We start from the raw sequence: 27305 nt of genomic DNA on the forward strand, positions 1-27305 counted from the left end.
CCCTATTGATTTCTGCAGCCTCTCCTTCCCTCGGGAATTGATCAAATGAAGAGCAATCTGAGCATTTAATGGGGCTCCTTCAATATGATGAAGTTTGATTGCTTGAAGTTGAAGTTCATGATAATTTTTTATGCTGACAGCACCCTCACAGACAATAAAGCCTGGCCCTTTCCTGAAGGCCTCTCTTCATCAGGGAAGTATTTTAATCCTGCTGTGCTTACCTGATACACTTCTCATTATTAAATATATTTACTATATATATTACTAAATACACTTATATTAATTATTAAGTATATTTACTTCTCATTATTAAATATAACAATCAGAGAACAAAATGTATTCTATTTCCACCAAAAGTGGTATCAAAACTCTTGTTTATGTTCTGTACTCACCAAATAAAACCCAGCAGCAGCTCACCTGCAGTTTGGAGGTTAAAAGCAGAACTTTTGGCTCTCCTGGGTGGAGGATTGGGGCTCTCCCTGCTCATTTGCAGTTGCACAGCACTTGTTAAATCCATTTGTGAGGAAGAGTGCAGCATTTTTGTCATGTCTAAGAGGTCTGCCTGTAATCATCACTGTGAGTTAATAAACAGATTTATCTGCGAGCAGGTGTTTTCATGAGTGACAGAGAGGCTGAAAAATAAATCTCTTTCAACTTCTGGACTTCTGTCATTAAAAACCCTCGTGGCTGAGTACAATGAAGGCATCCTCAAAGTGCGTGTGTGTGTTTGTGGGTATCCCACAGAACCTGAGGATGTTTGTCAATGCACACAACACCAGCAGGTTTGCACTTCTGCTGTGTGTACACACACACACACACACACAAAAGTCAAGAGAAGATGTGGTGCATTTTTACACACATATAGAAATACACAGGTATAAAGGAGCTCTCCACTATAAATGGAGCAGTGTAACTCCTCAGCCCCCCAAAAAGTGAAAAGGCAAAAAAAGAGAAGGCAATTTTCTGATTATTTTTTCCCTTTACTTTCCTCCCCCCAGCCTCAAACAACAGCTACATCCATCCTACTTTTCTCTACAACACAGCTGTTAAAATAGAACACATTTTGGGACAGCCCCACACAAGTGCTGCTTTTCTGTGGCAGACAGAAAAGCAATGTCTGTGGCTTTCCCAGCAGGAATGTAGCACTCACCTGGGCTGGGCACTTGTTGGAACCCAGGAAATTCCTCTGGCTGCCCTGGAGGGCTCCAGCCCCTGCCCAGGGGGCTCAGAGACATTGGCACAGAGCCCAGGACCCCTGTGCCTTTGATTTAGCCCTTGGAAAAAACAATTACCAACCTTATATGAAGAATTACAAGCCACGAAAGTTTAAGTAGAATGATAGTGAATTTATCACTGGGTGAAAAATAGATTTTTTGGGGTTTTTAGAATGGAGGTTCAGGGGGCAAAATGGAGGAATCTGGGCATGTCCAGCCTTTCTCCTTCTTCTTGGCCTCCATCTTCTGCTGTGATGTTGGCACTTTTAGATTGGTTTGGAGTAGAAGCTCACTGTCCAACATAGGTGATAGGTATCGGGAAGTCATTGTAAATAATGTACACGTAGATTTTAGTATAAAAATATAACACCACCCCAAGGGCAGGCAGTGTGCCTCTGTCTGACCTGCTGAATGGACCTCAGCTAGACAGAGAAAGAATTTTATAGCTAAGGAACAATAAACAACCTTGAGAACTAGAATAGAAAAGCTCTGCCTTCTTCAACTGCTGGGCTGGGAAAAGAGACTTTCTAACCCATCTCAGAGTCACTCTGAGCAGCTCAAGCCCCAAGAGGCAGTCCTCCTGTGCTGGAGAGGATGTGGACAGGGCTCTGACACAGCCTCCTGGAATGGTCCTTGAGGTCCTGTGAGCAGCCAGTCCAGCATCCCTGCTGTGTCCAGCCCACCCTCCCCAGTGCAGCTTTCTCTCTGAAGAAATCTCTTGCTCTCCAAGCTTTCAGGTGCAGGGACAGCTGCACGCTGGGCTTAAACATGACAGGACAGGTCCAGGCAGTAGAATTACCCAAGTTCAAATGTTATGAATATCAAAGATCAATCTAGAGGGTTAGATTACTCTTCTTACCTTTGCACACAAATCCAGGATCTTTCCCCTCTAATGCCCAGCATTTCATTTATGAATATCAAAGATCAATCTAGAGGGTAAGTGTCACAGACACATTTTATGAAAAATCCTTTCTTTAGGATTTTTTCTCCTGAAAAGCTGAGAGGCCTCAAGAACAAAATGTAAACAATGATTATCTGCTGCTGTGGAATGCAACAGGTGCATCTGTGATTGGTCTCATGTGGTTGTTTCTAATTAATGGTCAATCACAGTCAGCTGGCTCGGACTGTCTGGTCAGTCACAAGATTTTATTATCATTTCATTCTTTTCCTTGCTAGCCTTCTGATGAAATCCCTTCTTCTATTCTTTTAGTACAGTTTTAATATAATATATATATATATAAAATAAAATAATAAATCAGCCTTCTGAAACATGGAGTCAGATCCTCTTCTCTTCCCTCTGCCTGGAACTCCTGCGAACACCACCACAGGTTAGATTTCTGTTCTTACCTTTGCACACAAATCCAGGATCCTTCCCTTCTCATGCCCAACATTTCATTTCTCTCCTCTGAAGAAAATGTGAGTGGAGACACAAAACCCAGCAAACTGAAACCAGCAGAGTATTTTGATTTGAGCAACTACAAACAGAGAGGGAACAGAAGGTGCTCTGAAGACTGGATCACTCGTGGAATGCCTGGTATTACACAGTGGCTCTCCAGCCAAGGGACTGAGCAACAAAATCAGCCTCTTAAGCCATCTAAATGCAAAAGCTGTGTTCCTGGAGGAAAGTTAGCAAACATGAAAATGGAACTGAAGCTACAAAGAGGCAGCAGAGGTTCCCTCTTGTTAGGAAATTTAATTTGCAGAGATTTATGTCTAGAAAGGAGGCAGAGGTGTCCTTTTACTTGGTTTGAATAAACGGAGAGGCCACGGGGCATTCTCCTGGGATCTCTCAAATTTTTTGAGGACACAACTTCCCTTTTTATCCCAATTTTCCAGCCACATTTCCCTTTTCTCTTTCCCCATTAGCTGAGGTACTTGAAAGATACAAACTTCCTGATACACCTGTTACCAAAAATTTCCTTCTAATGTATAACCCTCCCTTTTAATTTTTAATTCTTATAGAATTTAGGGGGTTTTCTTCCCCATTGTTTCTTTCATCTCTCAATGTCTAATTTCATTTATCAGCAAAACCTAAAGTTTATTTGTAAAAGCAAATTCCTTTTCCTATTCATTGATCAGTAGAATCCTTCCCGTTGTTTCTTTTATCTCCCAGTGCATCTACCAGCACATCCACAGCTTGTTTGTAAAGACAAATCTGCTATTCCTCTCACTCTCCTGCAGCAGTGACAGGGAAGGAGCAGCTGATCCAGGAGGGGAGGAGAGCACATTGGAGGAGTTCCCTTGGATGGATGGCCATGTTTATTCCCTGCTTTGGCTCTCATTTGCTCTTTGTCACATCTCTGCCCATCCCTTTGGACTGTGTGTCACAGCACATCTCGTCTGGCTGGATTGGTCTGACTCCCAGGGATGCCTTGGCTGCTTCCATCCCCCTGAGGGGTCAGGCACGAGAGGCTGGAGCTGCCCCCAGCACATGCCAGGGTTTGCATTTTGGGGGGCACTTGGCTGCTTGGAGCAGGGGAGGGGTTTTTTGGCAGCATGGCTTGATGCCATGAAAGAAAAGGGCTTCAACCTGCTTGTCTCACTTTGAAAAAAATAATAAAGCAGGGATGCAGGGAGGGAGCTGCTCTGTTTCTGTAAGGGAGGGAGTCAGTGTCAGACCCTCTGCTGAGCAGTTCCTGCCATTCCCTGCCCTGCTCCAAGCTTCTCAGTGGCACTGAACTCCAGGTGACCCTCACAGACAGTAATTGCTTTAGCATGGGCCTGACAACAACAGCAAATAAAAATAAGCAAAGCTTAAAATAAATTCCAGCTCTGGAGAGCTGCTGGTGTGAGGAATCCAGTACACCACCTGTGTTTTCCTTGAGGAGCACCACAGTTCCTGGCAGCTGGAAAAAATGAGAGTTTTCAAGGGATTTCCAGTGCCTAACCTGGCAGGGAGTCAGCCAGGAAAGAGAGGAGGTGGCCTTGGAGGGAACCTCATGGGACAGCTCCAGGCCAGCATCCCTGCTCACTTACCCCAACAGCTACATCACTGAAAGGAGGGATTTAGAGAAAACCAAATTTCATTTCAGTGCCTGGGATAAATACCTGTCCTTGCTTTGCAGCTTTAACGAAATGAATTTAAAACGAGTTCATCATACCTGGAAATAAACAGGACCTAAAAGCTGTTCATTCATCAAAAATGCATTTAGTCATTGGGAGGATGAAACAATTCTCTGTCATTCTGCAGGGAGAGGGAAAATTCCAGCTGCAAGTGCTGCAGGAATTGTGTGTTCTGGAAGAGGTGCCCACAGGACACACACAGAGTGAGGCAGGTCTGAATTCCCAGAGCACTTCTGGAGCATTTCCTTTATAACAAACCACCTGCAAAGTAATCATTGTGGCAAATTAGCCCTGGTCCTGCACAAGATTAAAGAGGCGGATGTACTTTGCTGCTACAATGAATCTGGGGTGCAAATTTTCAGTAAATTCAATAGAAAATAACCTTACCTTCCTTTTTTCAAGAAGAGAGTGTTTGACATGAAGAGAATGCAGTTTCCCTTTTCCAACCCACACAGCAGTGGCACATACACACACAGAGGATGGATTTTGATGAGTAATGAAGAAGAGAAGCAATTTTTTTCCCCTGGCTCTTTTTTAAGGACATTTTCCTCAGTGTTCCAGGCTGACTTTCTGCAGGCAGCTGTCTCACAGTATGAACTAGTGAAAGTTAGAAAGTGCCTGCCCACATGGCACAGCCTCCCTTGGTTCATGTTTTTGAGGATGAGACATTAGGAAAAGGCTGTCAGGACATTGCAGAAGAACCCCAAACATGGAATTGTACACAGAAATGAATTTGTAGAAAATTCTTAAAGCTTAATCTGGCAAATAACCCAGACTCCTGTGTTTTATCCTCTTAGGAAGACTTCAAGTATTTCAAGAGAAGAATTCACATCAAGTTTCAATCCCCTATAGAAAAAAATATAGAAAATAAGTGTTCCAAACTTTAAATACCGGTGGGTTCCATGATGTGTTGTGTGAGGCAAGAGGAGACATAATTTCCCTGCATACAGCTGTCTGGAAACTGGCTTCTTTTTCTTTTTCCTCCCCCTCACCAATAAAAACCAGAGTCAGATCCCAAATGTAAACTGAAATACTCACCTAACAGCAAATATTCAGATATTGCAAGTAATTTTTAAGCAGCACTTTCTCCTGTGACAAATGAAAGGTCTGAATTCTGAAAAACATATATATACTCTCCAACCTTTGCCTGTTTTCTGATTAAATACACTTCTGCTCTATCATCACTGCTGAGGTCAGTTTGGTCCAGCAGTTTTTGATGAGACACTGCAGTGGACTTGCTGTTGGCTTTTTATTAAATGCCTGCATTTTAAAACAAAAAAAAAATTGTCTATATCAGCTTGCTAAATAACACAACTCATGAAATTACTTCTTTTAGTCAGCATTTGGATTTGCAGTAATGATGCCTGTAATAGTAAAATGAGATTTTAATGCTGATTAATGAAACTGCTAAATTGTCAGGACTGCTGGCCACAGTTATCAGTCTCTGGAGACTGTGCCCCAAACCAGTTGTCGTCATGTGTGTAATATGGCTCCTTTTGTGGGGCCAGATGTGAAGCATATGGTGACCTATTACAGCAGGGATGAGCTGTGAGTTCAGCAGGGCTGAATTGTATTGGACAAACTGTGAAGAAATAACATCCACTGATCACTGCAGCATCACAGCAACTTTCTAGAGGGTGAGGGGTGGGGAAGGACTTGGGAAACTGCCTAGCTGAGGTGACCATTGCTGTAATTCTGATTTTCTTCCTCGTTTGCTTGTATCCTGGAGGAAAGCTGCGCATGCAAGCACACTGTAGAACATATTGCTGCTGTTTGCAATCTTTATTTTCATGCTGTTCTCCTTCCTGCCTGTCTCAGGGAGGGAAATCCTGTGGGGTGCTGGGTGATGGCAGGGGGAGCCTGTGTAGCTCCCCAGAGGAGGAAAGGTGCTGGGTGACAGGAAGGATGCTGGGCTAGCCAGAGCACCAAGCACAAGACAGGAAAATGAAAACTAATGTAATTAAACTCACTGCCCTCATATGCAGAGACAATTCTGGTGTGCTGGGCACATTTCAGCTCCTTTTGGCCACTGTTACTGGGGCAGGAAAGCAGTGAGAGGCTGCACTGGGCTCAGCAGGGCCATCCTGAGAACACTTGTGCCCTGGGAGGAAGAAAGAGAGCAAACTTCTCTGAACAACCCTATTTCCCTGTGCTCATTACCTTGATTGCAATCAAAAACTGTGCTCAGTCCTCAGTACACTGGCAGGTACAGCCCAGAGCAAAACACAATGCTTTTCAGTTTTGCTACTGCCACTTTGTGTCACTCCTCAAATTTCTCATTTTGTGAACAGTTTAACCTATTTATTCACATGCAAATGGACAGGGTTGAAGATCAGAGGGGTTTCATTTGCCTTGAGGAGCTTCTCCTTTTCTCAAAGGCAAAGGCAGCAGCTGACCTGGATGGCAGGTCAGGCACTCTGTCCCAGCACCCTGCCAGCCCACGTGTGGAGTGACAAACACCCACAGAACACACACAAACTCCTTTTCAGAGGCCAGGGAAGTGTGCACAGCTATTTCAGTGACTAAACACACGAGTCAGATGGTTCATAGGCACGTGCACTGTGCTTCACAGTCATTGCTAAAATCAGTGCTGTGATTGCTGAGGGTCACACTTACCTCAGGCAAGATGCTCTTGCTTGAAGACGCTTGGAGGAGGGAAGAAACTTTGTGGAAACCCCTTGAAATCTGTCATTTTTTCCCAGCTGCCAAAATATCTATTAGACACACTTCCAGGATTTCTCCCATTGCCCTATTCTTGGGCCTGAGGACTGCTCTGTCCAATAGAAGTGGACAACAACTTTATTATCTTCCTACAACAACTTTATCTTCCTACAACAACTTCTTCCAACAACTTTTATATCTTCCTACAACCTGCCAGGTCTCACTGCTTTGTGTGTGCTTTCACAGCAGCCAGCCCTGCACCCCTGACACACACGAGCAGCATCACCAACTTCACCAAATCAGATCCTCAGAAATGCTGAAATTCCATCCTACCATTCTGTAACCATGCAGGGACTATTATCATTATCATTATCATCATTATATATATGTATTATTAATATATATTAATATATAACATATAACAGAAAATATAATATATATCATAATACATAAAATTATATAATTAAAATATATAATCTGCAACGATATATTATATATATTTATGATATATGATATATAAAAGTTATACATTATATGTAATATATAAAATATATACTGTATAATTATATATAATTATAATATATACTATAAATTAATATATAATAATATATACTATATACTATATATAATATATATAAACACATAACATATATAGTATATATAACATATTATATAATATATAATTATATATATAAATTTTATAATTATAAAATTATATATATATATAATTATATCAGATAATCAGCATCTGATTTACTGCAGCAGAAGCTCTCTTCAAATTGTCTGGCAACAGAAACTGAGGTATTTTTATTATAAGGCCAAGCTTTCTGTGACAGATAGTGCTACCACAGCTTAACTGGCATTTCTACAAATTTTCAGGTCTGCAAATAATACTGGTGGAAGCCAGAGCTACAGCTGGGGCTGTCTGCATATGGTTACTGCACTGGGGATGGATAATTTGTTCCTTGGAAAAGTCTGTTTTCACAAAGCAGCCTCTCAAGTGCCACAGTGTGGGGAAAGCACATCACAGGCAGAAGGTAATGACTGCTGACACCAGAGCAGCTTTCCTCTTGTTCCAAATAAAAGCCAGCAAACTCTAAATCATCAGTGCAGCCATGCCGTGTACCTGCCCCCATTGTTCAGCCTTGGCTTTAAGCTGTGAACAAAATCTATCAAAATGCAGCTTCAGGGGGAAAAAAATGCACTGTGTGACACGTACAAGTGCAACTGGCTGCTCTGAACAAAAGTGAACTGGGATTAAGGTTTCAACAAAGAGCACTTCCTACTAAGGAACAGTGCCTTGGGAACTGCTCCATACACACACACACACACAAAACCTCCAAAACCCCCCCTCCCCTCTCCAAACAAAAGCAAAATCTAGGGTGGGATGGTCCTGGATTTGTTCCTGCCCTGGCATTTTGGCACACACACCCCCTTAAGAAGGAAGATTCCAGTAAACAAATTATAAACTACTGTTTGTCCAACATTTGCCAAAACTACAACCTGTGTATTCTAGCCTGGAAATCCAGTTTGTCTCTCAAATGCCCTTCCTGTTATCTGTTGGTTATCTTTGGCTCAAATTATAGTTTTCATGTGAAATCTTTTGTGGGCTTTCAAATTATTTTGTTTCTCCAAATGAGGATAAGGAAGCTGATTCATTCTCATTGTGTGATCTTTCTAAATAAAAAGGTGTGAGGAACTAAACAGCAGCAAAAATCAGAAAACAAGGATTCCACCCTCAGTTTGGCTACAGGGCACTGGTGTAACTGTGGCTGATCAACTTGATTTTCCTCCCACAGCTGCTCTAACTGTAAAAAATAGCACAGTTATTGGCTTTTTGCTTTTCTCTGATTCTTGTTTGACTCAGGCTTCACAGTGAAGGGACCTTCTGACCATGTTTGACAAGGAACACCAAGTCAGGGAAGTCTTTGTGCTCCTGGAGTGCAGCTGAGAGCTCCAGCTTTTATTCACACAGCTGACAGTTTGCTGCAGGGCATTATACTAAGAAAAGTAAATTTTATTATCTGACTATTCACTGTGCTAAAGTCTGACTGGTACCTACAGCACTTCCAGAAAAATCTTAGAACAACAGGTAAGAATTTTTTTATAAGACATGCCAAAAAACCAGGAATTTTTAAAACATGTTTTCAGATACAACATGTGATGGGGTATTCAACCTAAACATATCTGAAAATCTGTCCTCAATTTGCTAACAGAAATGCAAATCACCAATAACAAGAAGCCACCTGAATTTCATTTTAAACTGATATAGCTCTTGGGTTTCAAAGTTCTGTACTGAATGTAATTGATTATGAATAAGTCTATGCATTTTGGAGTTTCAAGTCTGCACAAAATTCAATAGCACTTTGTGCAAGAAGTCGTTCTGTTGATTAGGAGACCTTAATCAATACAATTTAGCTCCTCTTAGGAACTGCCCCTCTCCCAGCCAGAGCTGGGCTTCAGCCTTATGGTGTCAATATGATGCTCAAACAGAGCCTTCAAAATTCTCCAGATACCTCCTAACACAAATCCAATAAAAGGGTGGTGTTACAGACAGAGCTGCAGCTTGTACCTCACAATAATGCAGATTTTCTACCTGCTTCAGACCTCTTAAAGAATCTATGATAGTGCTCATAAAAAAGTTCACATTCTTCCTGCAATTGCAGTAAGTGACCAGAAAAGAAATTTATTTTGCTGTGGTCCTTGCATGACAGTGAATATTGAAAATGCTTGAGCACAGCATGCAAAACCCCTCACATTTGTGGTGCTGTTCCTTTAGTAACTGAGGGCCCAACAGACTGACACTTCTGAGCCACTTCAACAGCAATGGTAATAAAAAAATACATCTCAATGCAATTCCTTTTATTTTATGCTTTTAAGTCTATGCTTTCTAGCCCAGTTTTTTGAATATGTTGCCATTTCTCTGAACTCCTTGGACTTTGTGCAGTCCCAACTCCTGAGTCCATAAATCTGACAAGCCCTATTGTACCACTGACACCTACAAGAAGTACCCACTGTTTGGGGAAGAGATGAAGGTGGGCTGTTCACTCAGTCATCCTAAACTCAGGTTTTTGTCACACTCCCTTTTGTGAATGCAAACCTTCAAAAAATAAGTGACTGAGCTGTGTGGTAAGAATTACAGGGAAATGCTGCCCAGAGGAAATGAAAGGCTCCTCTGATTCTCTCCTATAATCAATCAAGAAAGCAAATTGAGCCTGAGGAAAACAAGAGGGAAAACAAAATGAGATGTATCCACATAGCCACATGCTAATGGAATCACTGCAGCAGTGCTGGCTCCTGCAGAGGTGCAGGCAGGAAAGGGATAACTGCATGGGGAAGAAACAAATCAATATGGATCACTGAAAACTGATTTAGAGCACTGAGCTCACTCAGACCTCTCTTGCATTTTCCCTGGATTAGGCTGGCAGGAAGTGGGGGTGAAAATGTTCAAAGCTGACTTTAGTCTTTAGGCTGCACTCCTGTGCTGGACTCCCTTTTCCTGCATTTCTGCAGAGCTCTGGCAGCTGGAACCTGCCCACAAGGCTGTCCTCTGGCTGCTGACATCCCTGGCCAAGCCTGATCACAACACAATTTCATTTGGGTGGCTCAGGTAAGTTAGCTGGTGATGGTGCTCAGCAGCCTGGTCACAGCAAATGAGGAACCTGCAAGGAAGTTAGGATGGGTATGAAGGGAAGGAAATACAACTGCTTTTACAATGCAGTTCTCTTTCCATTAAGAAGCTGTGATGTTAGGCGGAGAAAAATCAGAATCCCTGCCTGCCTGTAACTGCTAGAGAATATTAAGTTGAAAAAAAGCCATGGGAGGGTGAGGGAGAGAAGGGGTGAAAAGAAAATTCCAGAAATATAATTCAAATACCTGTAGTCAAAAACCAAGCTCTCAAGAAAGGCCCTGGGGTCAATATAACACAAAATGGAAGGACTACAGAGTTTGGACTTTAAGTCATTCCCTGTGACTTAAATTCCATATAGTTTCCAAGAGTTTCCTTAATGAAATTTGTCTAAGGAGAAAATATCGGTGTCAGTGAGGGGAAAAAACTCTGATCCACAGAAAATGGAAAAGAGAAAGGCAGCCTCAACCAGGAGCCAGTCATCAATCTATAGCCGAGACAGAGTCTTGGCAAAACCCACCCTCCTGGTAGAACTTGCCTGGAGTAGAGCAGATTGATTTGACAGTCTCTTAGCCTAATAAATGCTTGACCCCAAGGTCTGCTGAATTCACTAAATCCACTATGCAGGGAGAATTGGGAAGCAGTCACCTCTGGGGAGCATCCTGCTCCTCAGCCCTCCCCTGCTGAAGGCCTTGACTGCTCTCAGCCTCGTGGAGATGAGGAGATGGGAGCTGCTCTCACAGGAGGAAAGGTTAATCGACTGCTCTGCTGTTAATCAATCACCTGGGAGGTTCAGCACTTACAATAGCTAGGGCTCTCCTCCCACCCAGAGATTCCTGCATCTTAACCAAGCACCATCTCCTCCAGCTGGAAGGATGAGTAATAGGCAGGAGCAGAGTCCAGAGAGATGGCAGGTGTCTGATGCAGAGCCAGCTGAAGTCAATAGAAAGACTCCTGGTGAGTTCACTGGGCTTGGACCAGACCCCAAAGAAAGACTTATTACCCAAGGTTTGTTCTGCATGCATGCATCAAGCTACTTTCAGCAGTGAAAGATCCTTGAAAAGAAGCAGATTCATCACACACTTTTGCCTCCCTGTGAAATCAAACTTCTACAAGCCAGGCTGTGTCCCAGTCACCCTGATTGTCAGATATGGCTGACATCCAGCAAAGGAGAATTACGTGCCTGTGACAGCACACACGGACACCTAGAGACATTTCAAAATCTCCAAGGAGCACAACAAGGAAAGAAAGCCAAAGTGGTAATATTTTCCTGGCCTTTTTTGTAATTGCTGCTAGCCAAAATGAGAGCTTCCTCAAAAGAGGAAAACTAGACCAATGCCTGAAAGGACTAAAGAAAACTGAGGGAGTAAAATTTAAAATACCCTGGCATGGAGGAGAACGAGCTCAGTGCTGAACCACCAGCAAGGTGAAGCTGACAGAGCCTGAGAGAAAAAATACCAGGAGGAAACAGAGGGTTAGGAAGTACCCCTGAAGACTTAACCTCTGTAAATTTACAGCTGCATTTAGCACCAGCACCAACTGATGACACAGCAGTGACTGTCCTTGATGTGTCTAAATGGCAGGAGGAAGCCTCAGCTTGCTGGGACAAATCCAGGCCCTTGTATGGCAGTGCAGAACCCCTCAGTAACACACCACAAAGCCAAAAAAACATGTGGCAAAGAGCTGAAACCAAGACTCATCCCTTTAGGACACCCATGGCTACAGGTACCAGCTTAGAGGTTATCCCAGAGGCTGCTAAAGATCTGCTCCCTCACAGCTTCTGGTCTGTCCTCACCACCAGTCTCACCCAAGGCACACTCCTGGATGAGCTTCCACTCCTTTTGCTGCCAGAAGTCTGCTCAAGTGCTGGAACAAAGCTGTTGGCTTGGGATTTTTGCTCTTGCAATAACCCAGTTTCTGTGAAGAGGCAGAGACACAACAGCCTGGTGCTATGGGCCTCCTGCTGTAGCTAATGAAGAGGTGCCAGGCTCTCCAGAAGGCTGGGGAGCAGCAGTGGTTATTCTCTGCTCACCTGAAAATTCATCTGCAGAGCATCTGAGGCCATGGGACTCCCTCCTTATGCAGTGACAAGAAGCAAGAGATCAGTGAAACAGAATAATCCAAGGTGTGCTACACATATGATTTCTATGTGCTCCAAAAATTGCTTTTCTTCCAAGGACAGCAGCCATCTCAAAAGCTCTTTGCCAGCAGACAGCTGTGGTTGTCAAAACCAATTTCCTTGTGTTCTCACTGCTAGATTAAAAAAAACCCCACAAGACAGACCCTGCATCTACACCCAAAAGTAAGGACTAATATTTGGTAACCTTTCTTCCTCTGGCTCAGTTGATAAAACAAGCAGCACTGCAAACAAAGTGAGGCAGATATCATTAAGGAGCGAAGGTACCTATCTATTTCCTAAGGAAACCTGACAAGGAATTCCACATACAGAACAAGAACTAGATTTAAGAGATACAGCAGCTTCTTCCCCAAAAAAGACTTTGGTATGGCAGCCTTATAAATCTGAAGATTTTGGCCAAGATCTGTGACATGCATGTTGCATAAAATACAGACAGTGGCCCTTTAAGTTGTGCTCTGCTGTAAGAGCCTTGGATTTGTTTTGTCTGTTTTGTTTGCCTAATTTTTCTAACCTTTGTATCAAAATCATGTCCAAAGCCACCAACCTGTTAAGATGAATGGGGATGCTCTATCTCTCTCCAGGTGTTGTTGTTACTGAGGATGCAGATTCATGCAAACTGCACCTTATTTTCTCATGTCTAAAAGCAGATTTTTGCAGCCATAGCTCCTGGTTTGGAAGAAGACTCTGTTATTATCTAGATGCCTGCATGCAGCATCACCAGCAGCTCCTGCAGTGTTTGTCATCCCCCTGCCCTGCCAATGCTGGATCCTGCTGCAGCCACAAAACTGACAGGAGATCCACAGAAAAACTGATGTATTTCAGCTACTGACTATTAATTTTTTTAACCCAGAGTGGGTGAGAGCATGAGACACCTGCAGCTCAGTGCCAATGACCAAGTGAGGCAGCAAAAAGGTTATTGCTTGATCAATTCTTCCTGGTGTCACCTGGAGGAGGGTCCCACAAGGCTTAAACTTGGTCCCACAACCCCTAAAGACAAAATCTCTTCTGCCTGAAAGGAATGAGAGATGGATGGCACAGAAACAAGGGAAACTCTGAGTGCTCCACTGAGCCAGCTGGCATCTGATGAATATAAATATATTCAATATAAATGTGTTGAGAAATAGAAAATTTCTTACTTACCTTTATCATCACTCCCCAAAATCGTCCATGCCACGAAAACAACCACAGAATTCCCCTGAACCAAGTATTTAAAAATCTTGCAATTTTATTTGCATATAAAGGCCGCTAGATATAATATCACAATAATTTTAAAGAAACAACTGCTTTTCTAAATTCCATTAACAAGGTAACATAAAACAGAACGAAGCTCAATAGCATTTACAATGGTGGAACAGAAAAAACTATCTGCAACAATATTTTGTGCTAGTGAGATTGCATTTACACACAGTGCAAAATAAGAAAAAGGAAATAAAAAAGACAAGAAGAATATTTAAATATAAAGGACAACTAAGCCTTATTTTATTTAGGCTTGATTGTATCCATTTGACTCTATACATGCCTGAACTACAACAAAGATTTAACTCGGGCTCTTGAAGGCCTTGAGCACTTGGAAAAACATGTCACATCCTTCATAATTTAGATGTGCTGTACAGCATAATTTTGCAGATGCTATACTGGCAATATTAAATCCTAGCTTAGTTATAATGCACAAAAAATACATATATATATAAATTCATATTTAAAAGGAGTCCGCATTTACAATTTTTTTTCTTTTTTTTTACTGCATGAAATACCTGCTCTTTGCAGCTTTCACCCCCAGTCTTTTAAAGCTAAAATAATTTAAAAAAAGAAACAACAGAAGGTAGATATCACATACAGGCTGTGGCTATCAAGATCAGTCTTTATAAAGCAAGTAGAGACAAACAACTGAGAAGTCTATTCTCCCCTTGCTGCCATGAATATTCTACCATGAATAGAAACAAGTTGAAGTACACGCACACATGTTAAGAGGCAAATGGACCCCAAAACACTGTTTGTGCTACTAAAAAAATTGATATAAATTGAGATAAAAAGCTGACATTTAAACCTAGGGAAAAAGAAGACACTTAAAAAAAACCCGACAATAACAAAAGTTGTGCAAATTTGGGTGTATTTAAATGCTGCCTATTTTTTAGCTTATAATATAATATTAAAATAAGGTCTCTCACTTATTAAAAGAAAGCTTGGCTGTCCTTTTGAGAACACTATAACAATTTACAATGGCAAATTTATTGAACAACAAAATTCATTGTACAAATTCACAATGCTTTATCAATTTAAAATGAATGCTGCATTTCCAAAAAGCACAACCTCTAACTTCTCTTCCTGTTTCTTTTGCACCAGCAATTTACAAATAAAAAAACCAAAACAAAACAAAAAAATCCCAAATCCCACCCCAAAACAAAACCCCCCACGGCTCCCCCAAAATCCCCCCTAGCCCCTATTTTGAAATAAACATGAATGTAAGTTTTTAATTAGAAAATGGCAGTTTATAGACCTTCCCCAGTAGTGCTTCAGGATCCTTGAGGGGTGGGAAGGTCGAAGATGATGGGAGGGTTGGTGGGCTGGAAGCTGACAGTGCACGTGGAGGCATTGATGTAGGTGGTGTAGCCATCTGTCATGATGCCATAACCTGTGGGGACAAGGGACACACTCACTGGGATGCCTCGGGTTTCAGCTTTTCTATGTTTCACATTCTGTGCTGCTTTAGTGTGTGGGTCTGGGCTCCACATTCAGGGATGGTGAGCTCTGTGCACAGAGCAGGGAGACAAAACAATTCCTGCTCCAGCTGGGCACCAAGGACAAATGATCCCAATCTCAGCCCCAGAGCACAAACCCCGTGGGCTGCAGAGAGAAAAACACGCAGGGTGGGAGTGCCTGGGCTAAAGCTGGAATGGGACAATGAACTGCAAGGTGCAAATGGAGCAGAACTGATCCCAGGGAGAGAGCCCGGGAGCGCTCGTGCATTTTGGGGCCATTTTGGGTCATCTTGGGTGCAGCCCTGGCTGGGCTCTGGTGCTGCCCAAGGTGGATCCATGGAGGAGATGCTTTGAATCAATCCCTGCTGTATTCTGTAGCTCTGTCCAGCCTCTGCTCTAGGGCAGCCTGCACAAGGTATCAACTGCCAGGGACACACAGACACCCCAAGGCTGCTGGGGCATCCCTGCTGTGCAATAAAACCAAACCGACCTCTTCAAATGACACCAGCCCCTGCTGGTACCTCTGCCACAAAGACTCAACTATTAAAAACCCAGTGGGCTGTGTCTGAGATAAGAACAGGCACTTTTGGTTTATGTACAAACCTTTTTTTACCCCTGGAATATCCTCTCTTGCAACGGGGTGTGGCAGAAACACAAACCACACATGTTCTTTTTCTAATTACTTAATTAGTGAGTTATAGCTTGCATGCCTGTCAGAAGAAAAAAGACCATTCAGAAGCAAAAGATTTTAAAGTAACTTTGGTTTAACCTCAACACCTGCTCCCAACAAACAACCTGAACTCTGTCACCTCCCCTGTGCTGGCCCTTATCACCCTGCTCCTCATCCCAGCACTGCCCAGCTGCTGCTCACGCTGCCTTGTGCAGGCTGCCCTGGAGCAGGGGCTGGACAGAGCTACAGAATACAGCAGGGATTGATTCAAAGCATCTCCTCCATGGATCCACCTTGGGCAGCACCAGAGCCCAGCCAGGGCTGCACCCAAGATGAACCAAAATGGCCCCAAAATGCACGAGCGCTCCCGGGCTCTCTCCCTGGGATCAGTTCTGCTCCATTTGCACCTTGCAGTTCATTGTCCCATTCCAGCTTTAGCCCAGGCACTCCCACCCTGCTTGTTTTTCTCTCTGCAGCCCACGGGGTTTGTGCTCTGGGGCTGAGATTGGGATCATTTGTCCTTGGTGCCCAGCTGGAGCAGGAATTGTTTTGTCTCCCTGCTCTGTGCACAGAGCTCACCATCCCTGAATGTGAAGCTCAGACCCACACACTAAAGCAGCACAGAATGTGAAAAATATGAAAGCCAAAACCTGAGGCATCAGCTTCTGAGACCTCAGGAGCTCCTCAGCAGGTTAAGAACACACACTTTCACATCCTCATGCTGCCCAGAGAAGCTGTGTCAGCCCCAACCCCAAAGTATTCAAAGCCAGGCTGGACAGGGCTCAGAGCAACCTGGGATAGTGGAAAACATCCCTGTCCATGGTAGAGGGCTTGGAATGAGATGATCCTAAAGTCCCTTCCAATCTAAACCGTTCTATGGCTCCATTATTTAATTTATACATGTATTTCAAAAGAATTTTATAAAAGTGTGGGTGTGTTTTCAGCTGACATCTACAAAAAGCTAACAAAGAAGCTTGAAAACATCCAGAAAGTATTTGGCCCAAATGCACTTAAAAAAAAATTGGAAGAAACACTCCAGAGTATCATGGAGGAAGAAAGCTTCCCATTGCAAACCCACAGAGGAAAAAGGTTTTTTTCTTTCAAACCATTATGATAGACTACAGATCACTGCTGTCTGAAAGCTCAGATAAATACAGCTACCCACAGTGCCTATCAGAAAGAATAATCACTTCAGAATTGCTTCCCTGTCCACCTGTATCACTTTATTTATTTAGACTGGCAATTTTGATTTAGATCATCTCATGGTGGGAAAAACCTTGTTTGTGGTTGTTTTGCTTATCAAACAAGGAAAAAGCCTGCATCACCAAAATGTGTGTATGGCCTCTGCTGGTTCAAGGGAATGTGGTGCATATTTATCTCAGCTGAGGCTGGATAGAAGTTAATTGCACCCTGAGATAATGCACTTAACACTTTGCTATTTTTTCCTGTACTGAAGCAAGCCATTCTTATGTTATTCTGTGTAAGTACTAGAAATCACTTTAAATTTTTGCTGGTATTTTTACAAGAATTTATTTGAATGCTCGCTTTTAATATGTCCTGCCACCTTTCCCAGGAGATTTAAACATGCTGCTTTCTCATATGATGGTCCTGTACATTCAGACACCCTCAGCACTATTACAACCACAAGTTTCACCACCCAAATTTACAATTTACACATTTCAGCTGGGAGTCTTGCCATGTTCATTTATTTTTAATATGTGAGGACTAATATTTGTACAAAATACTCAATCTTTTTAATGGGCGCCTTAAAGGACTGTTATTTATGCCTCTGTGCAGAGGGTCATGTCAGTATTCCCAGTACAAACTCTTTATTTACAGATGCCAGGCATGGAAATCATTTCATGAAGTCACAAGGGCTTCAGAAAAACCAACACCACTGGCAGAGAGAGCTGTCCTCTTTTTATTTTGCTTTTATGAAGTCCTGAAATCTTTAGGCCTATGGAGAACCTAGTTAGAGACAATGGAGAAACCTCCAGGGGGAGAATATTAAACATTTAATGTGTAATTTTGAGTTCTGGGGTCATGAAGTCTCACACTCTCTCTCAGGCAGAACTCCTAGTGTTTGTCTCTCAGCCACATGAAAGCCACAAAATTGTATTAAATATTTAAGTATCTCCAGAATGTATTTAATCTCCCAGTGCCACAAACTGAGCTGGTTGTTCCTGAGGCTGACACACTGCTCACACTGCCTGTGCTGGCAACCACAGAGGGGGAATATCTCCCCTAAAACATGGCACTGATGCCTGACTCCACATGCCCTCCTTTCTGCTTCCCCTCATACCCTGAGGGAGGTGAGGAGAGGCAGCAAGTTGTCTGCACATTTCCTTTTTCTCCTCCAGCATCTTTCCTAGCTCCTGTGCTGGGAGTAACGGGGATAATTTTCATTTTGGCTCGCAAGTGTGGGGAATCTCATCTGTTTCTCTAGCAGAGTTTGTCAAAACTTGAATTGCTTTCAAATAACCTGCATGGAACAACCTTTGCAGCACGGTGAAAGATGTAGGTGGCTAAATGTAGCACACATTCCTGAAAGAGTCTGCTTTAATTCTGGAATAAATTCACAAAGTGCCACACAGGCAATCACTTCCCTGAACTCCCTCCTTTACTTTAATGCAATCTGCCATTACCCACTGCAATACACCATCAAAATGTGCCTCTGAAAATGGGAGCTGAAGCTGGGAACAGCTCTGCTGCTTACCTTCATGAATCCCACCAAAGACATGCAGCTTGGGCCTGACTCTCCTCTGCACTGTGTTCAGCAGCTCCACACAGCCCACTCTCTGCAGCTCCTTGGGAACCCAGTCTCGGAAACCTGGAGGCAAAAAGCAATCAGTGCATTAATTTCCCCTATTCAGGTGAGGTTTCACCTATTCTTTCAGGAAGTCATCATTCACACAGGGTTTATTCCATTATATCCAGTCATAACCTCTCCATTAAAGCACACAATGGCTTTTAAGAAATGTTTTTCACTGTCACTTTGCCTTCCTTAAGATTTCCTCCCTCCATCTGCATTAATATTTTTCCTGGATGTGATTTGTTTATTTTTTTTTTTTGAACTATAGGTTTCTTCCACCTTGAAAACTTGGGCACTGCTGCAGATTTTTCCTGGCACTGCTGCCGATTTTTCTTCCCTTTCCCCTGGCTCTGACAGCATTCAGCTCCGTGGTTACTCCAGAAATGAAACAGCTCAGCGTCACAGACATCTTTTCATGCAAAATCTTTCTCTTAAGATTTTTTTCTTCTTGAGAAGCTGAGAGGCTTCAGGGACAAAATGTAAACAATGATTGTCTGCTGCTGCAGAATGCCTCAGGTGGATTTTTGATTGGCCCATGTTAGATCTTTATAATTAATGGCCCATCAAGGCCCAGCTGTCTCGGACAGAGTCTGAAACAGCTGCCTTTTTGTTATCATTCTTTTCTATTCTATTCTTAGCTTAGCTAGCCTACTGAGATAAAAATTTTCTTCTATTCTTTTTAGTATAGTTTTAATGTAATGTATATAATAAAATAATAAATCAAGCCTTCTGAACGTAGAGTCAACATTCTCATCTCTTCCCTCACCTGAAAACCCCTGTGAACGTGTCATAGCTCAAGATGATGAGCTGAGCCACCTCTCAATCCCAAAGATTTAAAATACAGATTCCCACAGCTTCTGGAGGATGTGGTCTGCAGCCATCAGGCCACTTCTGAGCCCTCATCACTGTGCAAAAGTTGCAAAGCAGCTCCCAACAAGCCAGTGCTAATTGACCACTCTTGCAGACATCTTTTATGAAAAATCCTTTCCTTAGGATTTTTCCTCCTGAGAAGCTGAGAGACCTCAGGAACAAAATGTAAACATTGATTATCTGCTGCAACAGGTGGATCTTTGACTGGGCTAAGTTAGATATTTCTAATTAATGGCCAATCACAGTCAGCTGGCTCAGACAGAGAGCCGAGCCACAAACCTTTTTTATCATTCCTTCTGATTCTATTCTTAGCCAGCCTTCTGAGGAAATCCTTTCTTCTATTCTTTTAGTATAGTTTTAATGTAATATATATCATAAAATAATAAATCAGCCTTCTGAATCATGGAGTCAGATCCTCATCTCTTCCCTTTTCCTGACATCCCTGTGAACACGGTCACAGACCATGCTGCCACTTGGTCTTCTGGACAGTACAGAAAAATGCAAAAAGATTTTACAGAAAAATGTAAAAAGCTGCCATGAGTCCCTGCAGGAGCCTGCTGCCTGGACTGGCATAGAAAACATCAGCAGGACAAGGGAATGAGGAGCAATGAAAGGGAAATCAGGAGCCACGTCCAGCTGCAGCACCATTCTACTGACTTTGGTAAAAACATGAGCTTGGCTAAATTTTAGAGTGGCCAAAGAGTCCAGTTACAGCTCTACTTCCCTTAATATTGACTTAACATTAATAAGTAAAAACTTATTTAAAAACCAGTATTTTATCAATGATACCATGCAGGCTGAGTCCTAGAGCCCCTCATTTTAGGGACAGTACTAACACCAAATCTGTGTCTGTGGTTAAGACACAGTGCCAACCTTTTGAAACTGAGCTTCATTATATCCTTCAAACACAAAATTTAAGCAGGCTTGTTCAATGACATCACTCATTGGTGTCTGCAGCATCACAGTATTTCTGTATGAACCCAGTTCAGAGCAGGTGGATGAGCAACCCATGTAAAACAGCACCCATGAAACATTATAAACACACTTGGGTTTTGGGGTTTTGTTTTTTTTCTTCTTTGGGAAAATGAAGTGATTAAGAGAGTGCTGTTCAAGGCCCTGGTTTGCAGCCGCTGGCAGCTCCAGCAAGGTTAAAGGGAATTTGCTGATCTTCTTACAACATTCTCTAGGTAGCATTAAAAACTATCAGAATATAAAAGTAGCAGTAAGTACATTGGTCAAAAACTTTTTGTGGAGCTTTCTTTTTTTCCCCTTAGCTTGGATTGCTGACTCTTAACTTAATTGTGGTAAAAAAACACAACTTCAAAAACACAAGTGGTTTTTGAAGCGTGCATTAATTCCTGACTCCACAGTCACCAAGAAGCTCCAAAAGAACACTGAGCCAGCCTGGAAGGACTTAAAATGCTGGTTTATTCTATTGAAATGCAATTGTGAGAAGATTTTACATATTCACTACCACAAACGTAGTAAGTGACTGCGATTTGGCCACTTCCTGTGATCGTGTGACCCCTTGGGTTACAAGAACTTCCTAAAACCCTGACAAAAATCCTAAAACCCTGACAAAAACCCTAAAACCTCGACAAAAATCATTCTTCTTACAGTAAGGGCAATGAAGCCACTGCCACACTTCCTCATGGTGATCTGATAAGTGACATTTGTATGAGTCGCAGTTGCTGTAAACCCAGCAGGGCTTAGTTTAAATCTTAAACCTGAGCTCAGCCAATGACTCACACTGAGAAGAAAAGCAAAACTCAACTAAATGAGAAACTTTAGCTGCCTAATGAAGAAACAAATTATGCATTCAGTGGCTGGTGCTCACCTGTCATTAAATCAAGTTAGGAACAATTATCTAAGAACATAATTTTATTCCTTCACAAATTTTTTATGAGCCAATTAATACCTTTAAAACTATTCTTACATATTCAAAGTTTACAAGGGCATTATCAAGGAGAATGTGTGACTGCAAAGTTCCAAACTCTTGACTGCTGCTCTCAAACCTTAAAATGACACGACACTGTAGTGAGAAAAGGTTTCAAAAGTTTTAGTCAATCTCTAAAAAGTCATAAGGGATTGAAAACTGGTTGTCAGATGAATACTACTCTTAAATAAAATGTCATACTATAATGGTTATGGTGTCAGATATTTGATCTTCCCTAGTTTGAATTTAATAAAAAAAAAACCCAAGTTTTTTTTATGGAAACTCAACAGATCAGCTAAGCCTAATCATAATTTTCCACTTCTTTCAGAAAGTTTTTACTCTGGGTGCAATTACAGTATATCTTACAGCATTATCAACTTAGGAAGTAAAATTCTCACGCAAAAAATAAAATCACACAGAACTTTTGTTTCACTTACCAAGGGGAGGTCCATGTGTCATTAGTATATCAATTCCCTCAGGAATAAGGTTCCACTTGTCTAGCAAAGACTGACCTCTGGGTAGATTAAAGCCCCATCCATTAAACCATGGTGTCCTTTGGGGAAAATAAGACAAACTGCATCAGTGTAAAATAAAAAAATTTCTTCCCTTCTCCAATTTTTTTTCTGAATTAAAACAATTTCTGTGCTTCAGAGATTACCTGCAGACAGCCTTTTTTGAAGGGGATGCCTCTAACACACACTGATTTAAATACATACACACATATGATTAAATGTCCATTTGAATTTAGATTAATGTCTGAAGTTGTTTTTGTACCTTGAGTGCATTCAGCCCTGGGGGCATTTTCTCACTATAGAGAAAGGAAAAAACACTAAAATAACAAAGTCTAAATCTCAAGCTTTTTATCAAAGTATGGGAATGTTCAACCATAAGAACTCCTTCCCTATGCTAACTACCAAAACAACCCAAGCGTGTTTTTGGAGGCAAAAATCAGTTTATCCCAACACAAGGCAGCAGTTCAACAAGAGGCTCAATGGGGCAGCACCACCTGTGCCACTGTGGCATCTCACTAAACTCAGCCTTGCTCCTTTCATCACTTTTATTACCAGAACACTCACAAAACTGGGGTTTGAACCCCTGAGCCTCCTAGACATAAAGGAAAACAATAAAAATGATAAAAGAAATAAACATTCACACAATGTTTAGCCTTATAGTGGCTTTTTAAAAGGATCTTATAATTTCAGTAAGATTTTACTTATAAATATTTACAATTATATATTATAATTTAAATAATAAAATTTAGTATTTTATTATAATAATAAAATGTAAATAATAAAATTAAAATAATAATAAAATTTAAACAATAAAATCTAGCATTTCTCAAGGAAAATTGACAACCTCAGTGTTCTCCAGGGGACCACAGAGTTGTTCTGAGACACTTTATCCACCAACCCAAGCATGTAGCGATGAAAAGCACATTTTCTAGTATTTTTTTAACATAGAACTTTTTCAACACATAATTTTGATACAGGTCTATCGTAATAAACCCTTTCCCTACCAAACCAGCACACTGACGAAATACAGGACTATTTAGATATGTTACCAATAACCTTTCTTAGTATTGTACTAATTTTAAGAGTTTCCATCTGTGTGTGTGTTTCCTAGAGCTCAGGCAACAGTTTTAGACTTTGATTTCTAGGTGGGATTCTCCTGTCCTAGCCCATATTTCTGAAAGTTCTGGGTAGGATTCTCCTGTTCTAGCCCATATTTCTGAAGGTTCTAGGTAGGATTCTCCTGTTCTAGCCCATATTTCTGAAAGTTTTAGGTAGGATTCTCCTGTCCTAGCCCATATTTCTGAAGGTTCTAGGTAGGATTCTCCTGTCCTAGCCCATATTTCTGAAAGTTTTAGGTAGGATTCTCCTGTCCTAGCCCATATTTCTGAAAGTTCTAGGTGGGATTCTCCTGTCCTAGCCCATATTTTTGAAAGTTTTAGGTAGGATTCTCCTGTCCTAGCCCATATTTCTGAAAGTTCTAGGTAGGATTCACCTGTCCTAGCCCATTATTCTGAAAGTTCAGGCTACTCTTGAAGTCTCCTGTGTGCTGCAGTTCTGAAAACAGAAAACAAATCTGGGGGCAAAGAACAACCACAAACCAACCTTGAAAACAGCCATACCTATTAAAACAGAGATCATTCGAGTCCTGTGTAATTTCATTATGTACTCTGCCTCCCCTGCCCTCTAAATTATTCATTTTTCCAGCCTCAAATATGTATTTGAGTGAGAATGTCCTGCTGAGACGACATCTCTAACTTTTAATTTTTCTTATAATGAAAGCATTTAGTTTTGCTGAGACACCAGTTTGACCAATGAGGGCTGTACCCAGCTCTGGGGATGATCTGCATTCCTGACAACTGGCAGGATGGAAAACCAGCAGGCACTGCTAATATAGGGGCAGGAAGGTCACTGGTGCCTTTGTGACAGATAATAGACATATCCCATGTAGTCCTGCTGCATAATGCTCATACTACACACACACACAGGAACTCATTCAGGCCAGCAGACTTCCTCAATGAACACTGACAAAAGGCAGGAAAATTAGATGTTAGCCAAACATTTCATGCGAGCCGTGGGCTCCTCAGCCACAGGAGAGGCTTCACCTCTCACAGCTGCCTTGCTCTGCACCCACCAAAACACCCAAAAACCCTCCTGGGTTTAAAGCAAGGTCCCACCAAGGTTTGTGTGCAGCTGGGTTAAAATTGAAGGCTGTGTCTTGGCTTTGAACCACAAGAATTTCTGCTTTCCTGAAACACCTATCCAAGTTCCCCTTCCTATAACATTCCTGAGTTTTAACCCATGGAGATTATTGTAACCTTCAGGGCTGCAGGCAGAAGTTAAAATATCCCTTCCTACAACATTCCTAGATTTTAACCTATGGAGATTAAAATATCAGAAGTTAAAATATGGTTTGGCTAAACATTCAGCTGCTTAAAACAAACAAACACACAGAGCTGGGGTCAAACTTTTCACTGTCAATTAATGATTCTTTCCCCACTTGCATTTCTCCTGCAGATAAGACTGTAGTTATTACAACATAGTTAAAGCTGAAATGTGAAACCACATCTGTGATTTCGCTGGAGCTCTTTGGAGACCACGACCACAGGAAAAAAAAAAACAAACTGGATTTATCTGCAGGATTTTTATTTTATTTTCTTCTGAAGCACTGTGGAAAGAGGAGGAGGGGAACCTGAGCTCAGATATATTCCTCATTCACCAACCTCTGTAATTAGCTGTGACTAACAGGCGCCACATGGGAAGAAAACTTTTGAGAAACCTTCCTCATTATGCACAAAAAAAAGAATGGTCAAGTACTTACTTAATATACTAAAGATTTTTATACAAAAGGGGTAAATCAAAGAGAGGAGCAGGCACGACTGAAGAACACCTGGATTACAGATTTAGGCTTCAGGCTTTTAAAACATGAAACAGTGAATTCCTGACAGCACTGCAGGCTGGCCAGGCAGACTGAGGGTCCCTGTTTTGGAGGGGGCTCAGGCTTTGCCAGAAAGCCAAGGATGTGCTCAGAACAGCACCAAGAAGCCAAAGAGCTGCGTGGCACAGGTTCAGGAACACCAGGGAAGGTGACCTGATGGGGAAAATAAGACAAACTGCATCAGTGTAAAGTAAAAAATCTCTTCCCTTCTCCAATTCCAATTCCAGTGAGCATGGGATGGGGTCGGTGTGCTGTGAGCCCTGGGAGTGGCTGGTCACCCCAGCAAACTCCAAGTTCCTGCAGGAAACACAAAGCCTGCTCTGTGGATCACAGAGGGAGATTTCACTGCTGCTAGTGCCTTTTTTGCATACACAAGAGTCTAACAGAGTCACTCTCAATGTCTAAATAACTTAGAAAAAAAGAATTGTGCACAGAGTTAGGTGCCTTCTGCAATGTATTTTCAAGCTGATTACTTACTGTGAGAAACCACTTCCTAGGTTGTCTAGGAAGAAATGTAGATGAGGAATTTTGGCTGCACTGTCATGGTTTAACCCCACAGCCCTTTTCCTTGCCTCCCATGGGGTGGGAGAGAGAATCAGAGGGTAAAAGCACATATTACCCACTCATGGCAAACTACAATCAAACACAAGTAAGTAATGAAGGCTACGTAGTCATTAGCAGCAATATTTCAGATCTGACCTAATTCTTTTTTCCTATGGATCTCTGAGTCAAATATTTCAGCTAATTCCTAAAACTTCATTTTTTTAAGTATAGCTGGCAACAGCAAGAAGTTATTGAATTTAATAATAAAAAAAAAACAAGTTTTTTTAATGGATAATATGATGCTGAATAATGCCACAGGGGAGGCGTGGATGGCAAACCCACAGGGACCGGTAATGAGAGATTACAAATTATTTTGTCATTTTAGGTTTGGTGGACCAGAACACAGCCTGTGTGCAGAGGAACCTAATTGAGGCTCTGCTCCTCAGAACCACAGCTCACAGCTTCCCCCACGTGCCAGCAAAGCCCCAGAGGAATTCCTGCTCCCCAAGAGCTCCCCTGACAGCTCAGCCCGCCCTGAGTGCAGCGCTCCCTCATTGTCGCAGACATCTTTTCATGAAAAACCCTTTCCTTAGGATTTTTACTCCTGAGGAGCTGAGAGGCCTCAGGAACAAAATGTAAGCATTGATTATCAGCTGCTGTGAGATGCAACAGGTGCATCTGTGATTGGTCCATGTTGGTTGTTTATAATTAATGGCCAATCACAGCCCAGCTGGCTCAGACAGAGAGTCCCAGACACAAACCTTTGTTATCATTCCTTTCTATTCTATTCTTAGCCAGCCTTCTGTGAAAACCTTTTCTTCTATTCTTTTAGTATAGTTTCAATGTAATATATATAATATATTATAAATTTTATTATTTAAAATAATAAATCAAGCCTTCTGAAACATGGAATCAGATCTCCATCTCTTCCCTCATCCAAGAACCCCTGTGAACACCGTCACACCTCATCACTGGGGAGAGAGGCTGTGCTGGCACCAGATGCGGCACAGGGAATATCCTCACGAGGGGCAGACACCTGGCCCATCCCTGAGCTCTCCTCAGCTCCTCATTCCTGCACAGGAATCCCAACAGATCCCCCTCCACCTGGCCTTTTGGAAGCTTGTCTGAAATTCAAAGGAGGAGGCTGCAAATTATCTTCACACCTCATGCTGCAAGAGCTGCAGACACTGCTGGACATCGTGCCAGGAGGGAGGGAATGCTAAACTTCCCAACAAGGCTCATCCTCCTTTTCAATTTTTAATTTGTTTCTAAAAAAATTAAATTTTTCTAGGTGCACTGGGAGAATCCCTGGACTAATCCATCTGCTTCCAGCAGCAGGGAGCTGCAGCTTCAGCAGGTGACCTGATCTCCCTTCTCCCAGGTGAGCACTGTACAGCTTTATTATTTCACTAATACATTAAAAAACACCCAAAACAAACCTGCAACAAAAGCACAGCCATGGAGCATGATTTCATGGCACAAAAAGATCACAACTGCTCCTTGGTGCATTCACCTCAGAACCAACACTAGCACATGGGCAAAGGGGACACAAAGTCACAGCCACGTTTACCCAGGTAGCACAGAAATGTCAACTTTAAAGCTTTTGAAGGGTGGCAACTCCTACA

At 42.1% G+C, this 27305-nt stretch overlaps 1 protein-coding gene across 3 annotated transcripts in view; it reads right to left on the reverse strand.

Moving 5' to 3' along the window:
- Positions 1-15139: 15139 nt before the first annotated feature.
- Positions 15140-27305, reverse strand: part of MPPED2 (metallophosphoesterase domain containing 2) — a 121843-nt gene continuing 109677 nt past the window's right edge. For all 3 annotated transcript variants that reach the window (XM_063160544.1, XM_063160545.1, XM_063160546.1), the window contains exons 5-7: positions 22128-22243; positions 18789-18902; positions 15140-15335 (exon numbers count right to left, since the gene is read on the reverse strand). In XM_063160544.1, the coding sequence (XP_063016614.1) occupies positions 15217-15335; positions 18789-18902; positions 22128-22243 (349 nt within the window). In that variant the 3' untranslated portion in view covers positions 15140-15216. The remainder of the gene's footprint in view (positions 15336-18788; positions 18903-22127; positions 22244-27305) is intronic.

This window comes from Melospiza melodia, chromosome 6, assembly GCF_035770615.1.
Source record: "Melospiza melodia melodia isolate bMelMel2 chromosome 6, bMelMel2.pri, whole genome shotgun sequence".
Classification (NCBI taxonomy): domain Eukaryota; kingdom Metazoa; phylum Chordata; class Aves; order Passeriformes; family Passerellidae; genus Melospiza; species Melospiza melodia.